General features: G+C 38.6%; 1 protein-coding gene across 1 annotated transcript in view; it reads left to right on the top strand.

The window, feature by feature from the left end:
• The first annotated feature begins 1356 nt into the window (after positions 1-1356).
• LOC128541714 (protoheme IX farnesyltransferase, mitochondrial) overlaps positions 1357-22181 on the top strand; it is a 47592-nt gene continuing 26767 nt past the window's right edge. The window contains exons 1-4 of the mRNA XM_053512266.1: positions 1357-1473; positions 3858-4000; positions 4293-4551; positions 4690-4814. Of these exons, the coding sequence (XP_053368241.1) occupies positions 1443-1473; positions 3858-4000; positions 4293-4551; positions 4690-4814 (558 nt within the window). The 5' untranslated portion in view covers positions 1357-1442. The remainder of the gene's footprint in view (positions 1474-3857; positions 4001-4292; positions 4552-4689; positions 4815-22181) is intronic.

Genomic DNA, 22181 nt, shown 5'->3' with positions numbered 1-22181 from the left:
CGTGAACCGCTGCGAGTGACCGCCCGGCGTCCGCGTAGTCCTGCAAGGTCTGCGAGGGCCGATGTACGGAAAAATGGAAACGTACTCGGAATCATAATGAACCCTACTTATGTAGGTGAGATAAGTTTATTAGTAGTTAACAGATTATGGGCCAAACTTCGCTGAGTGATGGTGGTATAATAATTTGAAAGGTCTTGACTAAAACAACATGCATGAGGAATCACAAAGGAGTTTTCATTTTCTGCAATGGAAAAGGACTCTAACTAGTTACTTTTATCAGAAAGTAACGCTGTAATGTAACTGATTACTTTTTAATGACAGTAATTCCATCCATCCATCCATCCATCCATCCATCTTGAACCGCTTATCCAAAGTCAGGCTGCGATGACAGTCATTTTGTAATGTAATTAATTACTTAAAAACGTTACGTCCCCCAACACTGGTCATAACAATCATCACCATCATCCTCATCATCATCACGAATTTATTCATTTATGTAGAACTATTTTCCTTGACAGTGGTCAGCGTCCAGAGTGTTGCGTCACACCTCCAGGGTTGAGGGTTCGATTCCTGCATCGGGTCTGTGTGTGTGAGGGTTTGTATGTTCTCCTTTTAATTTATATGTATTTGTATGTGCTTCTTTTTGATGTCTGCACTTTTGATTGGGCTTGGTGGGTTTCCTCCGAGTACTCCGGTTTCCTTCCACAGTCCAAAGACATGGATTAATAAAATGATAACAAAGCTGCCTCAGGTTTACTGTGCTGCTAATATCAATTGATATTAATATCGATGATTTTTTAATACTTTATTTTTTATTTAATGACAAGAACAAAAACAACAATTATAATGAATCTGCTGCACTTTTTTTTATTTAAAATTAGTTTTTTTACTCAATTGCGCATGTGTACTGTTTTGCCAACATCATTAAAATGATCATAAAAATTCTTTCAATAATAACCAAACCTTAATTTATTTTTATTTGAATACTACATTACATTATTTAATGTATTACATTATTTTTAATAATAATATTATAATTTTAAATATAATAATAATAATAAAAGAAAAAAAATTATTAATAATAATAATAATAATAATGTTTTTTATTTAATACAATTTAATTATTTATTTTTTATTTTATCACAAAATAATTTTTATTATATTAATCGATAACAAATTATAATAAAACAACAATACAAGCGCTTCAGTTTTACTATATTTTTTGTAATTAAACTCAAATACATACAATTTAATTTAATTACATGATACTTGTGCAAACGTCTTTTTTTCCCCCATAATCTTGCAGACGCGCTCGCTAGTTAGATTTTTTTTTTTTTTAGGTTAGTCACGTGACCGGAAGCAACCTCTCGCTTGGAGGTTAAGATGGCGGCGTACAGCGCGTGAGGAGGACACCGGCGGCGGCGGGTCAGAGCGCGGAGAAGATGTTTAAAACGCCGTGTAGCCGCGCAGCAGGTGGGCGCGCGTCCGGGTGTGATGCCGCGGCGTGTGTGTGGAAACGTTTAAAGGACTTGTATAGCTGGTGTTTGCCGGTTAGCTTAGCCTCCGTATTGTGGGGGTTAGCGCGTGCAGCTAACACACTAGCCTGCAGTGTAGTGATCCGGTTTGGGGCGGACTTCTAACCGCGTTCCCAGGGTGCAGTAGTGCACTACATAGGCCCCTACAAGGCATTATTCCTTAGTGGATTTAGTGCACGGCTGTAGGAAGGGAGGAGCGATTTGGACTTCAGCCCTCGCTGACCTTACAGCGTGTATTGTTAGGAGAATTATGACATTTACATTTAAATGTAAGATATATAAGCTTCATATTTAGTATACTAAATTCAAATAGTAGCATGTAGTGATTTCATTATTTAAGGCAGTTATCCCAATGTCCCTGGTAATGTTAGGAATGTATTTTTGTCATGTAGTGGTTTTATTTTAGCTGATGAGCTTGCTAATATATGTGCAGTTCACATTTCCTCAATCTAAGATCTTTACCAGTAATCTCTCTCTCTCTTTCTCTCTCTCTCTATATACACACACACACACACACACAGCCTAAACACCAGTTAGGAGACACTGCAGGTCTATGTCTGTGGGGGGGTGTTTATTTATAGGAGCTTCTTGGTTCGCTGTACGTGTTGACCTGATGAAACCCCTCATGACCATGATACTGATATTGCATTAATAATAATAATTGTAACATTTACTCTCACAGAATAAAATGCATCAGCAGCTCAGATTGTCCCTTACGGATTTGTTAAAGTCAAATTGGGATAATAAAAATAATAAAATCAGGATAATAAAAATTAAAATGTCATTAATTATGTAATTACTTAAATGATGATCCAAAATCTAAAAGCCCAGTAGCAGTAATAAAATCTAATTAGCAATTAAAGTGTAGTTAATTAAATATGATGTGTGGAAGTTGAAATGCATTGAAAACTGAGATTGACACCATGATGAAGGGGTGTGGCCATGTGGTGGGGGCGGAGTCATGCAAAGTGAGTGGGTGTGTGCGCGTGGGGAAAAACGTGCAAGCAGAACTCAAAATACAGTATAGCAATAGGACATAGGTGTGTGTGAGAGAAAGAGAGTCTTATTTAAAATGGTTAATTGAAGAGAACTGGAAATAAAACCTGACTCACAGCAACAGACAGTCAGTAATTATAAGATTAGATATATTTCTATTCGTCCTACAGAGGAAAAATTTCTTTGTCACGGCAGCATAGAGAAATGTGCAGATAGAAAGTAGGGACAGTACAGTGTATAAATACAAAAGAACAACAATACAATACATACACTTTCAAACAAATTGCACTCGGATAATATTGCAATGTTTGAAATGATGTTGTTGGACAAAAATTTAAGATATGGTTTAACTATATTACCTTCTCTTACTTTCGCCTTCTCTTCAGGTGTAAATCCTTTCCCACCAACATGACCTTTTACAAAGCGGTGCTCGGCCACGCCCCCCTCCAGCACAAAGTCTTTCCATCTGATTCTGCCCAATCACTCGAGCAGACTCGCGAGTTCTGCCTGAGTGAAATGTTTCCACATTTAGGAGATTTTTGTTCGCGCTATTATTCAATTCATTCCAATTCGACTAACACCAACAAAATGTCAGCATGTTTACAGTTCTCGTGAGAATCAAGTGCGATGATGTCATGAACAAATAGACAATTAAGCAAATACGTTAGCAACAAAGTTATAGAAAGGTTTTTTGCAACAATCTCCGTAATCCCCTGCTACACTAATGTACTTATCCCAGTGTTTCCCTAGTGCTTAGATATCATCTAGGTAGAAAGTTTTCATGAGCCATGATCAGACTGCCTGGTTCACATCTGAAACGCCGGCCTACCAGGAACTCCTTTAATGACCCAAACATGTAGAAATGTTTTGGAGCGAGGCTAGGACTGTACAGGGGATATGGCAGTAACTCCCTGCCGAGTTCTTGTAATGTAAGAGTGGTGCATTGTTTTGCAAAATCAGAACACCTTTCGTGACCAAACCAGTCTGTTTTTTTGCTGAGAGCGGTTCACTTGTTAAATGATCCACCCCATCCGGATTCACCATTCATGGTCTTCTCTAAAATCTTTGCACCATTCAGATGTTTAACTGCAGATCAGAGTCTCATTACCGTACTGTGCTTGATGTTTTCTCTAACCGTCAGTCAGTTTTGCGCCTTCAATCAGCAGAAATTTCATCACAGGTCCTAGTTTGACATCCTTGTACATTTACATTATGACTTTTTTAAGTGTTAAATAATACGTTTACATTATGATACAGTACAAGTAGAATTTGCACCAAAACTTGCTCCATGCAGGCTGTAAATGTCAGTTTTATTTAATCCTGCAGGTCTGATTGGTGCCACCGTGAACTCAACACTTTTAATAAAAGCGCCCACAAATCAGCGGAGTGTCCGGACACTGGTGCAGCTCTGCAGGAGCGATCCAGCACCATGGATCACCTTCCAACACCTGCACTTCCTCAAGCGACAGGTTAGCCTTTAACAGTTAAAGACCTGCTTACAGCTAACCTAGAGAAGAAGAAGGCCAGGTTTGCATTTTTTTGCAACATGGTAGTCTAGCTTTATTTACTGTAGCTTTTTACAATTGTCTTTAGAGATTGGTAGAAATGGACAGAGAAATGAAGATTTACCTGGAATGAGAGTCTCGTGATCACAATAGCGGGAAATCTAATTGGCTTGTTCTTTCATAATAGGAATATTCCTTATATTAGATTTTTTTTTTATCTTAATCAATGTCTTTTTCCTAAATATTTGACCCCCAGTATGTGAAGGTGAGCGGTGTTCTGTGCCAGCGAGCCAGGCCGAAGCAAGATCTGGAGGAAAAAGATGACGTGGTTCTCGTGCAGATTCAGGAGATCCCTGACCTTAAGCCTGTGCCTGATGCTGCGGTCCAGAGCACTGACGACGAACCAGAGGCGGTCAGACAGGCTCGCATAGAGGCCCGGCAGTGGAAGGAACTGCACACGAACTACTCAGACTTACCGGGGATCTATGCTCGGCTCTCTAAAATTAGACTTACAGGTATTTAAAAAAAAAATACAAATCTACACATGAATTTATTCTGATTTGTCTCTTTAGTTGAAATGTTACTTAAATGGAAACTGATTGATGGATAGATGTCTGTTTTACATCCAAGCCTGTTTTCTTGATCTTCCTCAGGCCTCGTGGTCACGACAGCGGCGGCGGGATACGCCATGGCTCCAGTGCCTTTTGACCCCTTCACTTTCGTTCTGGCCACAGTTGGGACAGGTCTCTCTTCATGTATGGCCAATTCTATTAACCAGGTCAGTCGCTTTATTTACACATTTTTACGTTACCACTTGCATCATGGAACTTTGTGTGTTTTTATTTTTTTTATTTTTTTTAACTGGTATAAAAACCAAAAAGTGCTGCTGTGGGTATTGTTGATACTTCGAGCAATAGGGACGGGAATCATTGGGGATCATGTGATATGGTATTATCATGACACTAGGTGCTGATTTGATTTGTGTTTCTTACTATCACAATTTTATAAATATCCCAGATTGATATAGTCAACCCTCGAAATTTTGGATGCATATTTTTATAGCTCAAACCCTAAATATGCCCCCCAAAACACTTTTAATTTCATTTCAAACCCAGCTTAATACATTACTCCTAGGAGAGAATATAAAGGTAAAACCCGTATACTGAGTACTCCCGCAGTGCTAAAATGTAAAATACCGATGTTACCCCAATATGTTCTGTAATTCATGTTTGCGTGTTTTCTTTATTATGTGCCGTAATTTTCTTTGGTATGAATACTGTAGGGTGAATGTGGTAATAATTTACCGTCTCAAGCCGTGACCTCTTTAGTCGCTTTTGTGTTCTGTATTATTAATACTGTATACAGTATTATATTTTATAATGAGAATTTTCTGAATTTATGTTAATATTAATGTTGCAAAAATAGTAAATTATATTGTTCTTAATAGTTTAGTGTTAAAACGTAAAAAATAATATATTGCCACGAAAAAAAACATTAAAAGTAATGTCTAGGATATTTGCGGTTTCTACGAAATTGCGGGGGTTTCTGCAAACAATTGTTAGTTGGGTTGTAAGGAAAAATTTATAAACGACGAGGCTGCGAACTCGAGGGGTTTATTTACTAGACTCGACTAGATTTATTTATTTGTTTATTTGTTTTTTCAGATTTTGTCCTGTGCAGCCTTACAGTGTGTGAATATTTTACATATAGAAACTAAAAGTTTTTATTTTGGAAATCGATTTTAGGGTCAGTGTGGAGATGAACTGCCGCATGAAATAAACACGATACATAACTGAATCAATATTTATTTATATTTATTTATTTTTCCAACCGATCTCTAGTGAGCAGGGCTAAAGAGACCATACTGGAAAGAATTTTAAGGGTTGTTTTCTTTGGTTTTGGGCTCTACAAGTCTCAGTGAAATGCATCATTAGAGCAATACACAGTTTTTAGACCATTTCCATGTTGTATTTCGAAAGTTCGTAGATCCGCAGTCCGTTCATACCTGCTGAAATTCGTAACTTGACTGTGAATTGATCAGATTTATTAGTGTCTTTTTGTTTTTTGGCAGGTAGCTAAATAAAGATGCAAATGTAGCTGCTCTACTTAGTACTGAGGACTGTACGGACTTCACCCATGCTGCATTATCACCACTCATGGAACGCCTCTCGTCCAATAGGATAGCTCGGTCGGAAGTAACTGTTGTATAATGTAGTTTATTTTAATAGGAATAACACAGTATAAACTCCCTCTTCATAAATTAAGTTACATAAATTATATTTAAAGCCTTAAGTCAGCTCTTTGTAACTGGAGTGTTTGAAGTACAGTACGCTTCAGTCAGAGCAGAGAGTGCGACCCTAACAGTGAGCAGTTTGTCAGAGCACTGTTGTGAATAGTCAGAGTCTCTGCTCGCCGTAGCTAATAACGCGCTGAGTAACGAGCGTGCGTTTACAAAAGCGCTGTCTCTCCTGAGGTTAACCTCGGCTCAGCTTAAGCGCTCCTGTGGCATTAACGAGCCTTAGGCAGCGCCGCGATTCCTGTATTGTTTTGTTCACTCGCAGCGAGACAGATGAAGCGCCGCTACAGCGCTGGCACGACTCCGCCGAACGCCCAATGGAGTTTCATTGCGCATTACGCAAACACAAACACTCTGTGTGGCCCTCTCACGGCGTGCTTTTTTAGACGGACGGATCGAGCAAGAGGGAGCTTATTCTCTGCTTCTTAACCGACTCGTTTGCATTCCTCTCCTGCTGCGGAGCTTAGAAATGTCTGCTGTGCTGCTTTGATTTTATTTTTTTTTTACTCTCTCTCTTTTCCCTACTAAAAGCTTTTGCCAGACAAAAATAAAGAGAGAGAGAGAGAGAGAGAGACTGTAAAGCAGCATGTTCAGTTGCACAGCAATCAGCGAGCTACTTTCATCGCTATGATGTCGCTTCGTGCACAAATGCCATCCATGCCTTTAGAATATCAGAGTAATAGCCAGCACTCTCATCAGCCCCGGCCTGAACTCCATTAAGGCACACGGACGTGCTCTGTAATTTAGAGAAGGTCGTGATTGAAACGTCACGTTCTGCCCTCGGGGGCAGGAAGCAGCTCACCTCACTCGCTTCAACTGTACACAGATTTCTCTGATTTATTCCTCGACAACCAGAGCAGCATCAAATGTAAACATTTATGTTTTTCTTTTATTATTAGATACATTGATTTGCCTCACTAAAGGAACGCAATGCGTAACTCCATCTCTAATATCTGTGTAAAGGTGCTTTATTTTTATTACACTACAGCAATTAGTTCAGCCAGAAATTATTATTATTATTTTACTTATGTCTTGTTATTATCTGACTATAAATGAAATTTAAATTTGAAAAGTACTTTTTTTGTTTAATTCATTATTTACTTATTTATTTGTGAAACATCTGCAAGACAAATGAGTTACATTCACATCTAATATAGCATCTGTGAACAGCGTATATACTGTAGATCCTCATATTAGTGAGAAATTCAGTTTTACTGTAACACTGTTACCAATGATAATTTTTTACAAAGCAGCTTTACAGAATCAAAAACCCAAATGGGAATGAAAAATGTAAGGAAATATGTTTAAATCATTATTATCAGTGTGTCCCCTAATGAACAAGCCGAGGAAGACGGTGGTAAGGCAAAAACTCCCTTGAAAGAAGAAACCTTGAGAGGAACCAAATTCAATAGATAAATATCAGATAGCAGAGATCTGCAGTAATACTGAATGTTAGGAGGCTGCAAGTTTACTATAACATGAGGAGGTGTTTAAGTGTTTAATATGGAGTCATCTTTCATTATTGAAGGCTGTTTGTGGGAATTTCAGTCCATGTGACTGCAGTCAAGAGTCCTTGAAGAAAATCTGCCTAAATCAACCAAGTCTAAGACCGTCTTCATGGTCAAGTGGAACCGTCCTTGTTCACTACGTTAATCCTTTCAGTTGCCGGGAAAGTATTTTAACTCTAGATCCTCCTTCCAAAAATGTCAAACATCTCAGTATAGAAATCCTAACTAGATCATAAACGGTTTTACTTTATTAAATAGCAATGTATGGCGTTTATTTCAGTGGATCGATGTGACATGTAGTTGTGTTGTCATGATAGCAAAACTTTTCTTTTGATACTTTTCCATACTTTCTCTTTGACCCAGAAGCACTGGAGTTCTGTAAAAGATAAATTCTGGGTCTAAATTTGTTAGAGCGGAGGAGATTATTAGTATTAGTGTACCTGATGTATTATAATCTACAGCCTAATTGGGTCTGGTAGAGTGTAAACCAGAAAATGCAGTTTTCAGTTTTTTTTTTTGCGATTTAGAAAAAAAAAAAAATTATCAGCTTGTGGTAGTTGCTACGACTATCCCTGGGTTTAATGAAGCAGAAAAAATGTGCATTCAGTCACTCAAAAATGTGCATCATAAAATTAATATATAAAGAATTCAACCATCATTGTGGTATACATAAGTTTGAAATAATCTGATAATTCTTCTTTGAACCGGTTGCACGTTGGTGTAGTTGTTAGCACTGTGGCCTCGCACCTCCAGGGTAGAGGGTTCGATTTACGCCTCGGGTCTGTGTACGTGGCCTTAACATGTTCTCCCAGTGTGTGGTAGGTTTCCTTCCTCAGTCCAAAGACAGGCAGATTTTAACTTTGCCTGGCATTTCCAGATAGGCCACAGTGAGTGTGTGCTTGTGTGCCCTTCAGTAGATTGGTACTCTGTCCAGGGTGTACCCTGCCTAGTACCTCGAGTCCCCTGAGATAGGCTCCAGGCTTCCCATGACCCTGCACAGAATATGCGAAAATATAGAGAATGAGTGAGACGAGAGTACTTATAACTTAAATTCTAGGATCATTGTATAATTACTGACTCAATAATGAAAAAGCAGGGCATATGTGCGTTATGGTATCGCAGTGTAATTCTTTTATTTAATTCCCTTATAAAATAGAACAAATCCAAACAGAATTTCCAGTTAAATGGGGACCTGTACTGCGTCAAAGTTGACAAGTGAAATGTATGTTAAATGTACAGGTATGTAAATAAGTGTCTGGTATGACAGAAATGTCAATAAAATGCAGAGACGGGCGAAATTTCTATTTCAGGAAGTTGGATGTGGCTCGCAGCCGACACAATTCACATGCAGGCGAACGTGTTTACCCCAGGTATAATGTCTGTACAATATTATGTATATCAGATAGACTTACCTGTCACCTGTGATGTCGAATCCACCCTGGCTTCAGGGCTTCAGGTTGAGCTGAATTTCAATAAAAATGCTGTGGTTGTAATTACTTGCCAGTATTTTGGGGATTAAAGGAAGAAAAAAAAACAAAGTAGCACAGATGCTGAGACACTAAAGAACATTAAAACAGTATAATTCATGTAAATAAGCATATTCTATTTAATTTTACCTGCATAGTTTGTCTGTTAAAACTGAGGTTTTAACAGTTTTAACTTCTCTTCTTCTTGCGATGGAAAGTTCCCCTGACATGACATGAGGGAGAAAGTTTCAGAGCAAGCTTACTAAATGAAAAGAAACCAGATCATCTCCTGAGTGACCTCGGATCACATGATTGTAAATCCTTAATACAAGTGTGTATGTTTTGCACAACCATATAGAGTGTGTTAAAGGATGTTGACTATGAGCAGATTGTTGAATAAGTTCTATGACGAACACATAGATTATAGCGAGGGATCTTGGAGACGTCTACAGCATCCAGGTGGGGTTCAATGCTGATGTTTTTAGGACGTGTAAATCATTAGGGTGTCCCTGTAGGACTGCCGCTCAAGGTGATCACTCTAAAGTGTCTCTCTAAAGATTTTGGCAGGTACTTGCCATTTTTCATTTTCCAAATGTTTTCTTCTGTTTTGTTGAAGCCATTTTTCTATGATTCCTTTTGTTCTTTTGTCTCAGGAATATCACACGGACGTTTTTGATGCTCAGGAATATCCTTAGTATTGTGTATGACTTCTATTTTAAATCCACCTCCAAGTATAAAAGACATTTTAATAACATTTGGAAGACGCATGTATTCAAATCACCTTGCATACATGGAAAGCACATCTGTCTACTAGAGCCTAAAGACACAGACATGCTAAGGCAGTGCTAAGATCAAGAGCTAATATTGATACTTGGGGAAATATTCCATATATATAATAAAACTATAAAGTTGGTGTTGAGGGAAGTTTTTGGAATTTTTGTTTAAAATAAAAAGTATTTTAAATACTTAAAAAGTATTTTTTTTTCATAAAAAGTACTGAAAGAATTTTAATGTGGTTTTCACAGGTGTATTTGGCCGAACTTTAAGTAATTTTTTTAATACGCGCTTATGGGTGTGTAATTAAATTCCATGCAACAAAGTCGCAGGTGCATCTAGTTAGTAAAAAAGCCAGATTACACACAATTTATTTTTTAACTTATTTATTTTAGAAGGAAATTATATTAGTGTTTACAAAACCCCTTTTTTTCAAAGAAAAGCTTTACTACATCTACTAGCTTTTACAAGAAGGAATCAGGCTCTACATTCACTTTGCTTGTGTTTTGAACAAATTATTAAAAACAAATCGGAAGGAAAATGTATTTAGAGTCAAGTGTGAAAAAGGAGCATGCACTTAAAGTTTTAATGGGTACAAGAATATCAAATTATTATTTCAACTAATTATGTTTCCATATGTTTGTATGGAATTCATGGAGCGAAGTTTTAAGATGTGTGCGAACTGAACATACACCCCCCACAGTGTTTAAAATCCTGATTGAGAACTAACAGTACGAGGGAGCAGCACATAATTTTTTCGATGTCAATCATTTTGCTATACACAAACATGCGCAGCACTGACAATTAACAAATGCGGAATATTAAATACCGTGACTATATATTTAAACAAACTGATAGTTTACATGTAAGGTCCTAGTCAGTCTGAGCTGTCATCTCCATCCTCGAGCAAACAACTGGACAGGATTTTAGTTTCCAAGGATTTTAATTAGCTGCGCTTTATTCTGTCTCCATGGCCTTCTCAAGGATGGCGGAGCTCCGGACTAATAGGCCGTGCGTGATGTTTAAAGTCATCCGATCTAGACGTATAGGATTTGAGGATGGCTTTCTTGTGGTCAGCAAGTAGCATTTGCGGCAAAGTTTCACTCCACACATGCGGGATTAGACTCTGACCTTGTGTGTTCCTTTATCTCTATCCTTTCTATACTGCTTCATCGGATCTCTAAGAAGTTACTTTTAATCGCATTTCTAGAGCCCTATGCAGACGAGACTGGTTTTACAGGGGGTGGTTAGGAAAAATTTCTGTTTCACAGACGTACTTTGTGATTTTAGTCCCGTCCGAATCTGCCTTGTCTGTCTTTCTCTCACACGACCTCTGTAAAAATTCCAGAGCAAATTACCTACAGTTTTTCAGCAAACTCGGAGGTCCTCTGAGAAATCTAATCCCATCCGAATGCGACTGTCTGCGATTGGTGAAAATGTTTTTTCAAAAACGCGTTTTCTTTTGTGTTTTGGTCAACATGAATTACCGTACTATCTCTAGTGCGCTGGTATTCAAGTTTGCGCACCAATAATGGATGTAGATGTGTTTGCTACCCTGCGAAGAAATAAAAAAAATGAAATCAAGAAAAACCAAATCATGTAAATTGTTAAGACTGGCTACTGTAATATCAGTTTCAGGTAAGAGTACTTTCATTTCTCTAGTCAATTACATAGCATGTAAATTATATAATAAATTAAAACATATTTATTTCAGTGGGTTATTAGAAGTTCTATATAAAACCATATGTTAATTTTTTTTTTATTTTTTACAGTTTATTATTATTTTTTTATTATTAATCCACAATCCGCAGTCCACGCATCCTGGACATGTGGTCTTGTGCAACGCCCACATGTAAAACACAGACACTCCTACCTCCATAATAAACACGGAGATGTTAATCCCGTCCGAATGCATACATGAAATGACAGACGTCGTCTGAAAAAATTCTAACTCAAACGTCGTTTGGAAAACTAGTCCCGTCCGAATAGTGCTTAATCGTTCTTACAGGCACATTAAAATGCGTGGTGTATAACGGCATAGAAGTATTTATGTTGTTAATTTATTTAACAGTCATTAAAGTGCCAGGATAAAAGAGGGGATATTAAGTTCTTGCCTTAAGGCTAGTATGCTTTGGGATTGCTTTCAGTGCCTGCTGCTAAAAAGTTGTTTTGGTTCCTTTTTGTTTTGGGCATAATTACATACACAGAGACTCGGCACTCGTCGAGCGACACCCCATCACCTGCTGCACAGCGACTCGGGCGCTCTTTGATGTGCACTACGATGTCCTGAAACATCCAGTGTGCTCAGCTAGACAGATCTTTACCTGAGCGTAGGGTAAATGACCGCACCTTACTCAGTCTGTGTGCTGTATTTACATGTCCGAAGGGTAAAATAAATGACAAGGTGGAAGGAGACACTACTTGATGTGGCGCCTTTTTTTTTTAACCCATCTTTCTTGTTTGCCGCAACCAGGGACACACCTAGTCAAGGAATGTTACACACGTTAAAGCAAATAAAGCACAGCAACAGCAGAGTATACTAAATTATACTTTATCTGGATGTGTATCAGACATGTACACTGTCTTCTGGATTGTTGGGATAATGTGGTTGGGGTTCACTGGATGTCCTAAGACTTGAACCTTGTCAGTAATATTTCTGCTAAAATTTTATTGTCCGGACCATTGTCTCAGGTCTGGGCATTCTATACGATAAGGACACACACACAAAAAAAAAACAGGATATATAAAAAATTGTGACACCTAGAGCATCACAAATTAAATAATCTCGGCACCTAGCTATCGTGATATTGTATCGGGGCGTGATTTCTGGTGACTCCAACCCTTTACTGCTTACCTCTGGCTTGATAGCGGTGTCCATGTCATCCCTCCCTTGTGTACCCTTTAATATGAAGCGTTTGCAGTTGATGAGTACTTGGGCGTTGTACTCGTGACAACCAGCTAAGTAATTGGTGCTTTCTTGACATGCGTCTTGCCTGTTAAGGGTGCTGAAATACTAACTGCTAATCAGTCACGGTATCTCATGAGTCACGTTAGTGTGCGTGCGTTCATCGTCATCACTCAACATGGTAAGCAAAGACCCATACATGCATGCCTGCTGAGGGGATGTAAGCTGCTATCACACCCTCTGGGAATAGGCTGAAGTTATACCGCAACTTTTTTAAGTGGAACCCTGTTTAGAAACTTCTAGTGATGGTGTAAGAGAACACAGCCACTGAATGATGTCGTGTGTGTCTCTGACATTTCCTCATGACTGAGAAAGTAGGGAAGAAGTACAGTCTGTTTCTGTTCATGCACTTTTTCCCCTTGTTTGCTGTATAATTACCAGCTGGAGGTTAAGGCTTTCGCCATATTATGGAAATTCAGTTTGGGATCTCTGCACCAGTATGCGCACGAGCTTCCTGCAGCTCCAAGTATTACACACACTATGTGTTGATTGATGTCTCATGGGTAGTTGCAGGTTGCACCAAAAGTGGCCATTTACCAAGAAGTTTTCCAGTACAAATAGTCTCATGAGGCATGTTTCTATTTAAATTTCCAAATAACTGGGCGAAAAAAAAAAAGAATTGTTGGATTTTTATGAAATGTGGTTTTGAAATATTGAAAGGAGCAGTCAGCGTGTGCAAAGGAGGGATAAGGGGTCTACGGGGGGAGAGTGTTAGAGATGATGGTTTATGGATGTGATGAGGGAGGACATGAAGGAGGTTGGTGTGACAAAGAAAGATGTGGTAGACAGCATTAGATGTAGACAAATGGTCCACTATGGTAACTTGAAGAAAAAAGGAGCAATAATCGAAAACACCACCACTCGTATGTCTGTTGCTGATAATGTTTCATGTAGCATACTTAAGTAATTTCAGGGTTTCACTTTTGGAGGGATCTCTAAAGAACACAACCTGGACTAAATAAAAAAAAAAAAATGACACTGCTCTATGTACACCGAAAGGGTCTACCAGGGTGCTACCAACAGTTATGGTGTTGGGTTTAAACTAGAACATTCTGTACATCTCATTATACATCTTTTAAGGGCCTTGTTTAAGTCGCCGACAGTGGTGGGCTTTGGACCTGAGACCAGTAGTCCAATGCCCTAACCAATGAGCTCTTACGTATTCCAGTTACATTTATGGCATTTGGCAGACGCTCTTATGCAGAGCAACTTACATTAGATACAGTTGAGTGTTAAGGGCCTTGCTTAAGGGCCCAACAGTGCTAACTTCATGGTGCTAGAGGATTTAACCTGGGACCCTCCGATCAGCAGTCCAATGCCTTAACCACTAAGCCACCCCTGGCAGTTTCCTATTGGAAATAAGACAACTCATGTTTTGTTGACTTTTATCTTCCTAAGTGTTTTTCCCCATATGCAATATTTCATCTCCTTTGTGTTAGGCAGGTAAGAACACAGGCCATCCATCCAGGTGCAGATCAAAACAACCGGTCTTTAACAGCCTAAGCAAAGTGGGCTCCATGTGCTTTGAGTCTCCAGTGTAGTTTACAGGAAGTAAACCAAACAGTGTACTTCTGGACAACCTTTTTTTTTTTTCTTTTTTTTTTTTTTTATGAATTTCTGCACAGAGCTATGAGGTGTAAAAATAGCCAAAGAACAAGGTGAATTCATACCCCCAGGCGAAATTCCTTTGCTCTTGTCTTTATTTTTCTGTGTGCAGAGTGGTATTTCAAGCCGAATACCAAAAATATCATATGTATTTATTGTAATTATCATATTGTCATATTGTAATTATATTCCGACTATGGGTATGTCTGAAAATTATCTAATTTGAATTTCTGAATCCCAAAGATGCCACAGGGATTAACTCTGCTATCTGGGTGGGATGGACGGCAGCTTTCTTTTTAGTCTTGCCAATCTAAACAATGCTAAATATTAGCTGGCTTCTGATACGGAACAGGTCTGTTACTACCGTCCTCCACCAGGCGTGTTCAACTGATATTGCGTGAGTGTGTGAGGCTTCTCGTGTCTCATAGAACCCTTGTCATCACCCTCCCTGTTTGGTTGCTGGTATTTGATAGGACAGGCTAGAATTTGTTCTAAAAAAAGTCATGCAATGCTTGCAAAGCATTTTGCTGTGTCATGAGTTACCTACTCGAGTCAGTCTTTGCAGCACAAATTCCCATCAAATTTCTAGCATTTGTATTTAAGATTTTTTTTTTTTTTTTAATGCATGAATAAGAGATTGTTGGAAAACAAACAGCACACCAAGAAAACCAAGGCTCCACTGTTTGCCTGAACTTTTTTCTTTTCCTTTTCACCTCTCTTTTATCCTTCTCCTATCCCAAGCAGGATGTATGCATGATACACCCTCTACAACCTAAGGCACAACTACAGGCTTTCATGCAGTGTTTGCTTGCTTCAACACTGGGATTTTTTGTGTTCACGCAGCTGTGAGACGCACGCAGCAAGTCGTTATTGATTGAACTTGTCATCGCAGGTTAAGACGTAGTCGACACCAGAATGCAAAGCGACTATAGGTTTTCCCAGGTTTGTCAGTCACTGGGGTCACGAAAGCTTCACCGATGACACGGAAGCGTTATGTCACTGACAGCTCGTCTCTCTCATGCAGGTGTTGCAAACAAGTAGAAATTCTTTCAATGTTGTCTTTCCTTATGTGCAAATATTGACAGAGTAGTTAGTGTAGGTAATAAATGTGAATGTGCTGAAACGGCTCAGTATTCACTGTTCGCAGTACGCTCATGATGGACATTTCCTGTGTTGTTCCAGGCTGCCTAAGTACACATGATTTTAAGTTAAAAAATATTTTGACACTGTGATGCGTTGTATGAAATTGTAACACATGTACAGAGCCATGTAGGTTTCAAATGATTTAGCATAAAACTTTTTTATACTATCATGGTTAATGGCAAACAGGTAGATCTCATTGATCCCATGGGGGAAATTATTGAATATCCTTACATTACATTAATCTTTCTACAAAAGAGGATTGGGGCCACCATAAAAGATTTATTCTGACATTAATCTCAAAATTTTGACTTTTTTTTATTATTATTCTTAGAATCCTGGCTTTTTTCCAGTTTCATTATGACTCTTTAGGATTATATCTTGTCTGAATATTATGACTTTTACTCAGAATTCAGATTTTTTTTTGCCACAGAATTCTGACTTTTTCCCTCTCCGAATTCTGACTTTTCTTCCCCTCTGAATTCTGACTTTTTTGCCCCTCCGAACTCTGACCTTTTTTTTTTTTTTTTTTTTAGAAGGTTGAGAAAAGAAGTTAGAACTTGGTGGCCTAATCCTCCTCATTATTTTTATTATTATACAGAAAAATTATTATTTTTAATCTGTCCATCTTAATCACTTGGCCTATACCACACCCAGAACACAATGGTGTATCAGCTGTCATGTTTAGCTATGCTTGACTAGGAGAGAAAGATTCCCTTTCAGACACTTTATTTCTAAATGAATCTTTGGAATGAATCCATTACTCATCAGTATTCCCACATCCATAGTTTTAATTGGCACGTTTACAGCTGAAAATGGAATTTGTCTGGAAATTCCCCAGTGAGATAAGATGCCTTAAACTCCCCTCAAGCGACCCCACCTTTAGTGTGTGTGTGACTCAGGAAGCACTCGGCACCATTATGATGCAAATATGAAAGCCTGCCACGGAGGAGAAGTGTATCGAATCACACTTTGAATTGATTCATGGTCGGTGTAATTCCTGTTTTGTTTAATGATTAGTAGGTACCGCTTGCCACAGTGCCTTGCTATTAATTAAATACTAAAGCATGATTGATTTTATTTGAAAGAAGTTGACAGGTCATTTGCTTTTCATTCTGACACATGTTTAATTATGTTCCTGTAACTCTGTCTCTTATGAACTTTTACTTTGTTTGGACCATACTGCTGAAAAGAGGCTTGACAAGAACACACCCTTTGGCATTATTTGTCTTGTTCCAGTTTTTTTTTTTTTTTTTTTTAGTTCATTGACATCTGGAGTATTTTTTCTTTGGGGTTTCAAATAGCTAGAAAAACAGAAGTTTAGCGTCTCATGAGAATTGTCTATGCTGACAAGCATCTCTTACTCGATCTCTCTCGTCATACATAGCAGACTGCTAGTCGCCTTCATGTTACTCCTATTCATTTTTAATTCTCCGTATTTGGCCCTCAAATATGGGTCTTGGGACGTAAACAAGAATTGTGTTGCTGGACTAAAGCACTTTTATATCACTGACATTTTTTAAGACTGCAAATGCCTTCTAAACATCTTGTACTGTAATTTTTTATTAATTGTTTATTCGTTTGTCACCAGAGACTGTTGGGGACGAAGTACAATTTTAATAAATCAGACAAGCTGTTTTTTTTTTTTTTTTTTTGCTGCAGTTAAACATATATTATTACATGTTTATTGTGTGGGACAAGTTAATAATTTTACATTTATGACCTTGGTGCGGTGCTGAAAATATATATATATATATGTATATATTGATTTTTCGACAAAAAGCTATTTTTTTGGCCTACGCTGTTCTTTTATTTGAAGAGAACCCTGGCATCTTGGACATTTCAGGTTAAAGCTCATCCTCCTCTCACCATGTTTATCTGTGATTTCTGAGTTGTCTTCTGCTGGGTATGGAAGGCACATCAGTTGTAACTAGATGCCACACTACCCCAGATTGTATCACAGAGCATTTTATTCCCTCTCAAAGCCATGAAAATTTGCCATTCTTTGTCCATGCCACAGTGAGATCCAGAGCAATATGCTTTCAAGTGGTATGAAAATTCCAAGGCAGCATGGCTCTGCTGGACAGTACTATAGCTGTTTTTTGTGTGATCGTTTTTCCATTCCTATTTTTGTCTTAACAATATTCAACATTTGTTTCCCCCTTTTAGAGATCAAATATTAAATTAAACTCTTAAATGTTCTACATATTTTCTTCCCAGAAATGGACCCTTGATCATAAACACTGCTTGATCAAAAAAAGAAATAAAATGTACGTTCCAAGATTCAATTGACCGGCTGTAGCTTTGATTACGGAGGTCAGTGTGTCCAGTGAATGAGTGAAAATGGAAACGGGTCAATCTGGACCACATGAGCTTTTTCCATTGCTCCAACGTCCAATCTTTATGCTCCCTAGCAAATTGAAGTTTTTTTTTTTTTTTTCTCGGATTAATCTAAATAACAAATGGTTTTCTTATGGTTGTTTATACCCATCCTGGGAGTTCTCATCACACTTTGCATGTAGAAATGCTCTTTTTTCACTATTAAATATAGATGCGATTTCTTTCATCAGTTTCTTTTTAATCCACGCATCCTTACTAAGTTGATCTCCATCCATGGTTTTGCCACATTTCTTCCAAGAAGGTTTCATACAGTCCTTACAGGTGTTAATGTGTTGGCCAGTACTTAACCCAATTCCAGTTATTTTAAATCTCCTTAATTGATTTCAATAATTGATGCTGGCCAATAATTTTACCCTTAAGAAGTGATGTCAGGCAGTGTATAAAGGCTGTATCTCCATGGAGAAGTGTGCTTGTTTCACTGGGCTTGCCTTTACACTGAGCTACGTTTAGAAGAGCTGACCTTTTGGCAGGACTGTTTTCAGAGAACTGGCTTTGCAGTTTCTGCTTACGCCTGAACCCAATTATATGTGGCATTAAAAGACAGTTTTCCTCTCATCATTTGGCACCATGGACTAAGAAAGACCCTGTATGGTGGGAGAATTGCATAGATTTTGGATACAAATTAATATTTAATCAGATGGGGCTGTTTAATATTTAATATATTTTTTCTTTTGTAAGATTTGGTGGCAGAAATCTCTCGGCAGCAATCTGTGTCAAACTTGACACGGAGACGCATTATGCTGCTGTCTCCATACGGGTCCCCGTGCGCTCTCTAATAGTCTGCAACTGAATCCTTTCTGTCTGTGACATCAAATTTCGCATGCAGAAAATATTTTGACATTGGCCTCTTCAGCTTTTAAGTTATGGTATTGACTGAGACTCGTACATTTGACTTGATTTTGTTTTGAACGAGTCAAGGTTAAAGTCAGGGACGTCATCTTTGACCCTTTTCCCCCTTTTATCATATTGGAAAGAAACCTGCACACCTTAGTCGCTCGGGGAACAATACTGTCCGTACAGTAAGTCCCTATGCTTCAGGAATAACATTGTTCTGCTCAATACGTGTGCATGAATAAAATATCAACTAGATCCCTAATATGTACAACGACATAGATTTGCCTGTAGCTGCATCGCCTCCGCGGGGCAAATCTGAGAAGATGTAATTATAGCACGGATCACGTCCAGGAAATATCACAGCAATATCTCATGTATATTGCAGCCTGTGAACATTTTCTTGATAAAAATTTTTTGTCTTTTGCATGCCAGGGTCACAAAAAGGTCATTGGCTTGTAAACGAATGCACCGTTACATCTATATGCTACTGGGGTTTTATCTAGTGCTGTGACCTGAGATCGCCTTTTGGAAGAAAACAAAAATTTAATGTGTGGTTTGACATCTGGTTACGTGATTGGTCAGGCAGAAGGCTAATGTGAACGCTTAAGACTTCATACAGGTTTCTTGATGTCAAGTTTGTTTCTTTGACTCATGACCGATTGTAGTCTTTATTATCTAAAAGCTGTTCTGTCCCCTTTTGGGTTCTCCAGGCTCTTGGAGAACTTGTTGGATTCAAACTCTAAAACCCGTTTTGCTGCACAAGTTTGATGTTAGCGCCCTTGTTTGCATCTCTTCAGTTTTTTTTGTCTTCGGCAAACCAGACAAAAGACGTCTCTCGCTAATCCTTTTCTTTTCGGACTCCAAGGTTGAAGGCGTGTGCCGTGTCTTTTTATGATCAAAGGTGTTTGGATTGTGCCTTTGCATGAGAGGTGTCTCTTTACTCTCATCACTGGGCTTTGTTTACCCAGACCCCTCCCAGTTAAAGATTTGTCAAGGAGGAAGTATAGGACATTACTACCTGTTTGATGTTTACGGAGAACAGAGCACATAGGGATAAAGATGAAAGGCCCGATTTCACAGATCTAAAGAACCTTGGAAATGTTTGTGAGATTCCTGAACGGTTCTGTTATGTTTTATTATTTGTGGCTTGGAAAGCTTTGAAACGAGTCGCTTTAGCTGCAAGCTTCTACCTTCCAAGGAACCTATCAATACCTTCAGCTCTTTCCCGGGGCCAAAGAAGAACCTGAGGTGACTAGTGAAAATGGTGCCTTTTTGGCATATGACTCACTAAATAGGCTGCATTCACATAACCAGCCTGAAGTGACCCCGATTTTTATGGCTGTCTGAACGCACAAAGCAGCGCTAGCAATAATTGCTAAAATTGCTAAAGTGGAGCGTCTGGCGTTCTTCCTTCTTTCTTGATCTCAACAGATACAACTATCTAAATGCTTGTCCTCCTCCAAAGCAAAACCTAAGTTATATGAATGCGTGGTTGCACGAACTCATGTGTTTTAACGCAGTCCCCATCTAAGTTGGTCCCACATGCTCAGTGTTCTGCTCTTTTAATCAGGATTTAAAAATCCATTCTAAATCCATATTTTTTTTTTCTTTACTATACTCCACAAGACTTGATAGACCCTTTATTAAGAACGGTATTGTATGTACCATTAAGGAGATTTATGGATGCAGTGAGAGAGGACATGAAGTTAGTTGGTGTGAGAGAAGAGGATGCAGAGGATAGGGTTAGATGGAGGCAGATGATTCGCTGTGGCGACCCCTGAAAGGGAACAGCCGAAAGACAAAGAAGATTGTATGTACCATTGAAGCAACCTACCTTAATCCGTTCCCCACCCCTGAGGCTGAAGATATTGGGCTCCGCTGTGCACATCCCTCTAGAGATGTACCATAGTCTTTTAATCTTCACATTAAAATAAAAAAATATGTATTTCTGTCTCTCGGACTAGTTGACATTTCTGAGGCAGGTGTAACAGGAATATTCAGATTTTACTTTGTCAGCCTTAGTTAGCGGAGAGTTTTGTTCCTCTGATCAAGGGTATCTCTTGACTGTATTCTGTCTCTTGGGGCCAGGTAAACATGTACCCAGCGACCCCCTCACCAAATCGCAAGCCAAGCTCTTTGTTCAGTTTCTTGGCACATTGTGCAAGGATCAGGCACTGAAAAAAAAAAAAGAAACGCCTTGTGATCTGATCTACAAAGCGGATGTGTTGTACACCGACAGGGAAGCTCAACGTGAGCAGATTTGTGATAACCCAGTTTTTTTCCCATTGTTATCAGTGTATGTTCATAAGACACCAAGGATGGTTTTCCATTTGTCTGATTGAAATAAACCATGTGCTTGGTGTCAAAGAACTTTAAATCAAGCTGAAGTCCAGAGGTGGTAAAAAGTTATGAAGCTTTTGGAAATGGTTCTGGTGTACCTTATGGAGTATACCTTCTTAAATATCAATGTGATGGAAATTAAGGTATGGCCTTTTTTGTTCCATGATGCTAAGCTTTCTTTTGGTAGGTTTCCTACTGGATTTGTTGAGTCATTTATCCTAGAGCATACATGAGGAGTCTATTTAAAAAAAAAAAAAGTGAGTTCCAGGCTTTTCCCTCAAACTCTGAGTGGGTTAAAGGTAGACGTTTACCGAGCCTTCTTTTGTGCATCACCCTCCCTCCATCTCCTGATGGAGGTGACCCTCAATGGCAATAGGAACACTCTATTTACTACTGAGATGCGTGGCTAATTAACAAAAGCAGCTTTGTTAGCGCCATGCCTGCAAGCTAGCGCTGAATGTTAATTGTAAGCCACTGGAGCAGGGGGCATTACTGGTGAAAAATGAAATGGAGCTTTGCCACGAGCAAGAATGTCTCCAAGGCCTTAGAGGCGCAAGGTTCAAGCTAGACCCAGGTCCTGAGAATTTAGCTCACTCTTGGCCTTGTTGGATCATCCTTCTTGGAGGAAAAAAAGCTTCCTTTGTGTATTTGCTTGAACTATCCATTTTCTTTAGCTGCATATTTTGTTACTTTAAAAAAAGGTTATTATATTGTTTGTTCAAGTACATCTTTTCAATCCTTAAATTTTCCTCCATGAATCAAAGTCTGCTTCATCAAACTGCTCTTTGGCTAATTTTTGCATATAATATTATACAGT

Source organism: Clarias gariepinus, chromosome 14, assembly GCF_024256425.1.
Source record: "Clarias gariepinus isolate MV-2021 ecotype Netherlands chromosome 14, CGAR_prim_01v2, whole genome shotgun sequence".
NCBI lineage: Eukaryota > Metazoa > Chordata > Actinopteri > Siluriformes > Clariidae > Clarias > Clarias gariepinus.
The sequence above is the reverse complement of the archived record's forward strand: the minus strand, read 5'-3'. Positions and strand labels throughout refer to the sequence as shown.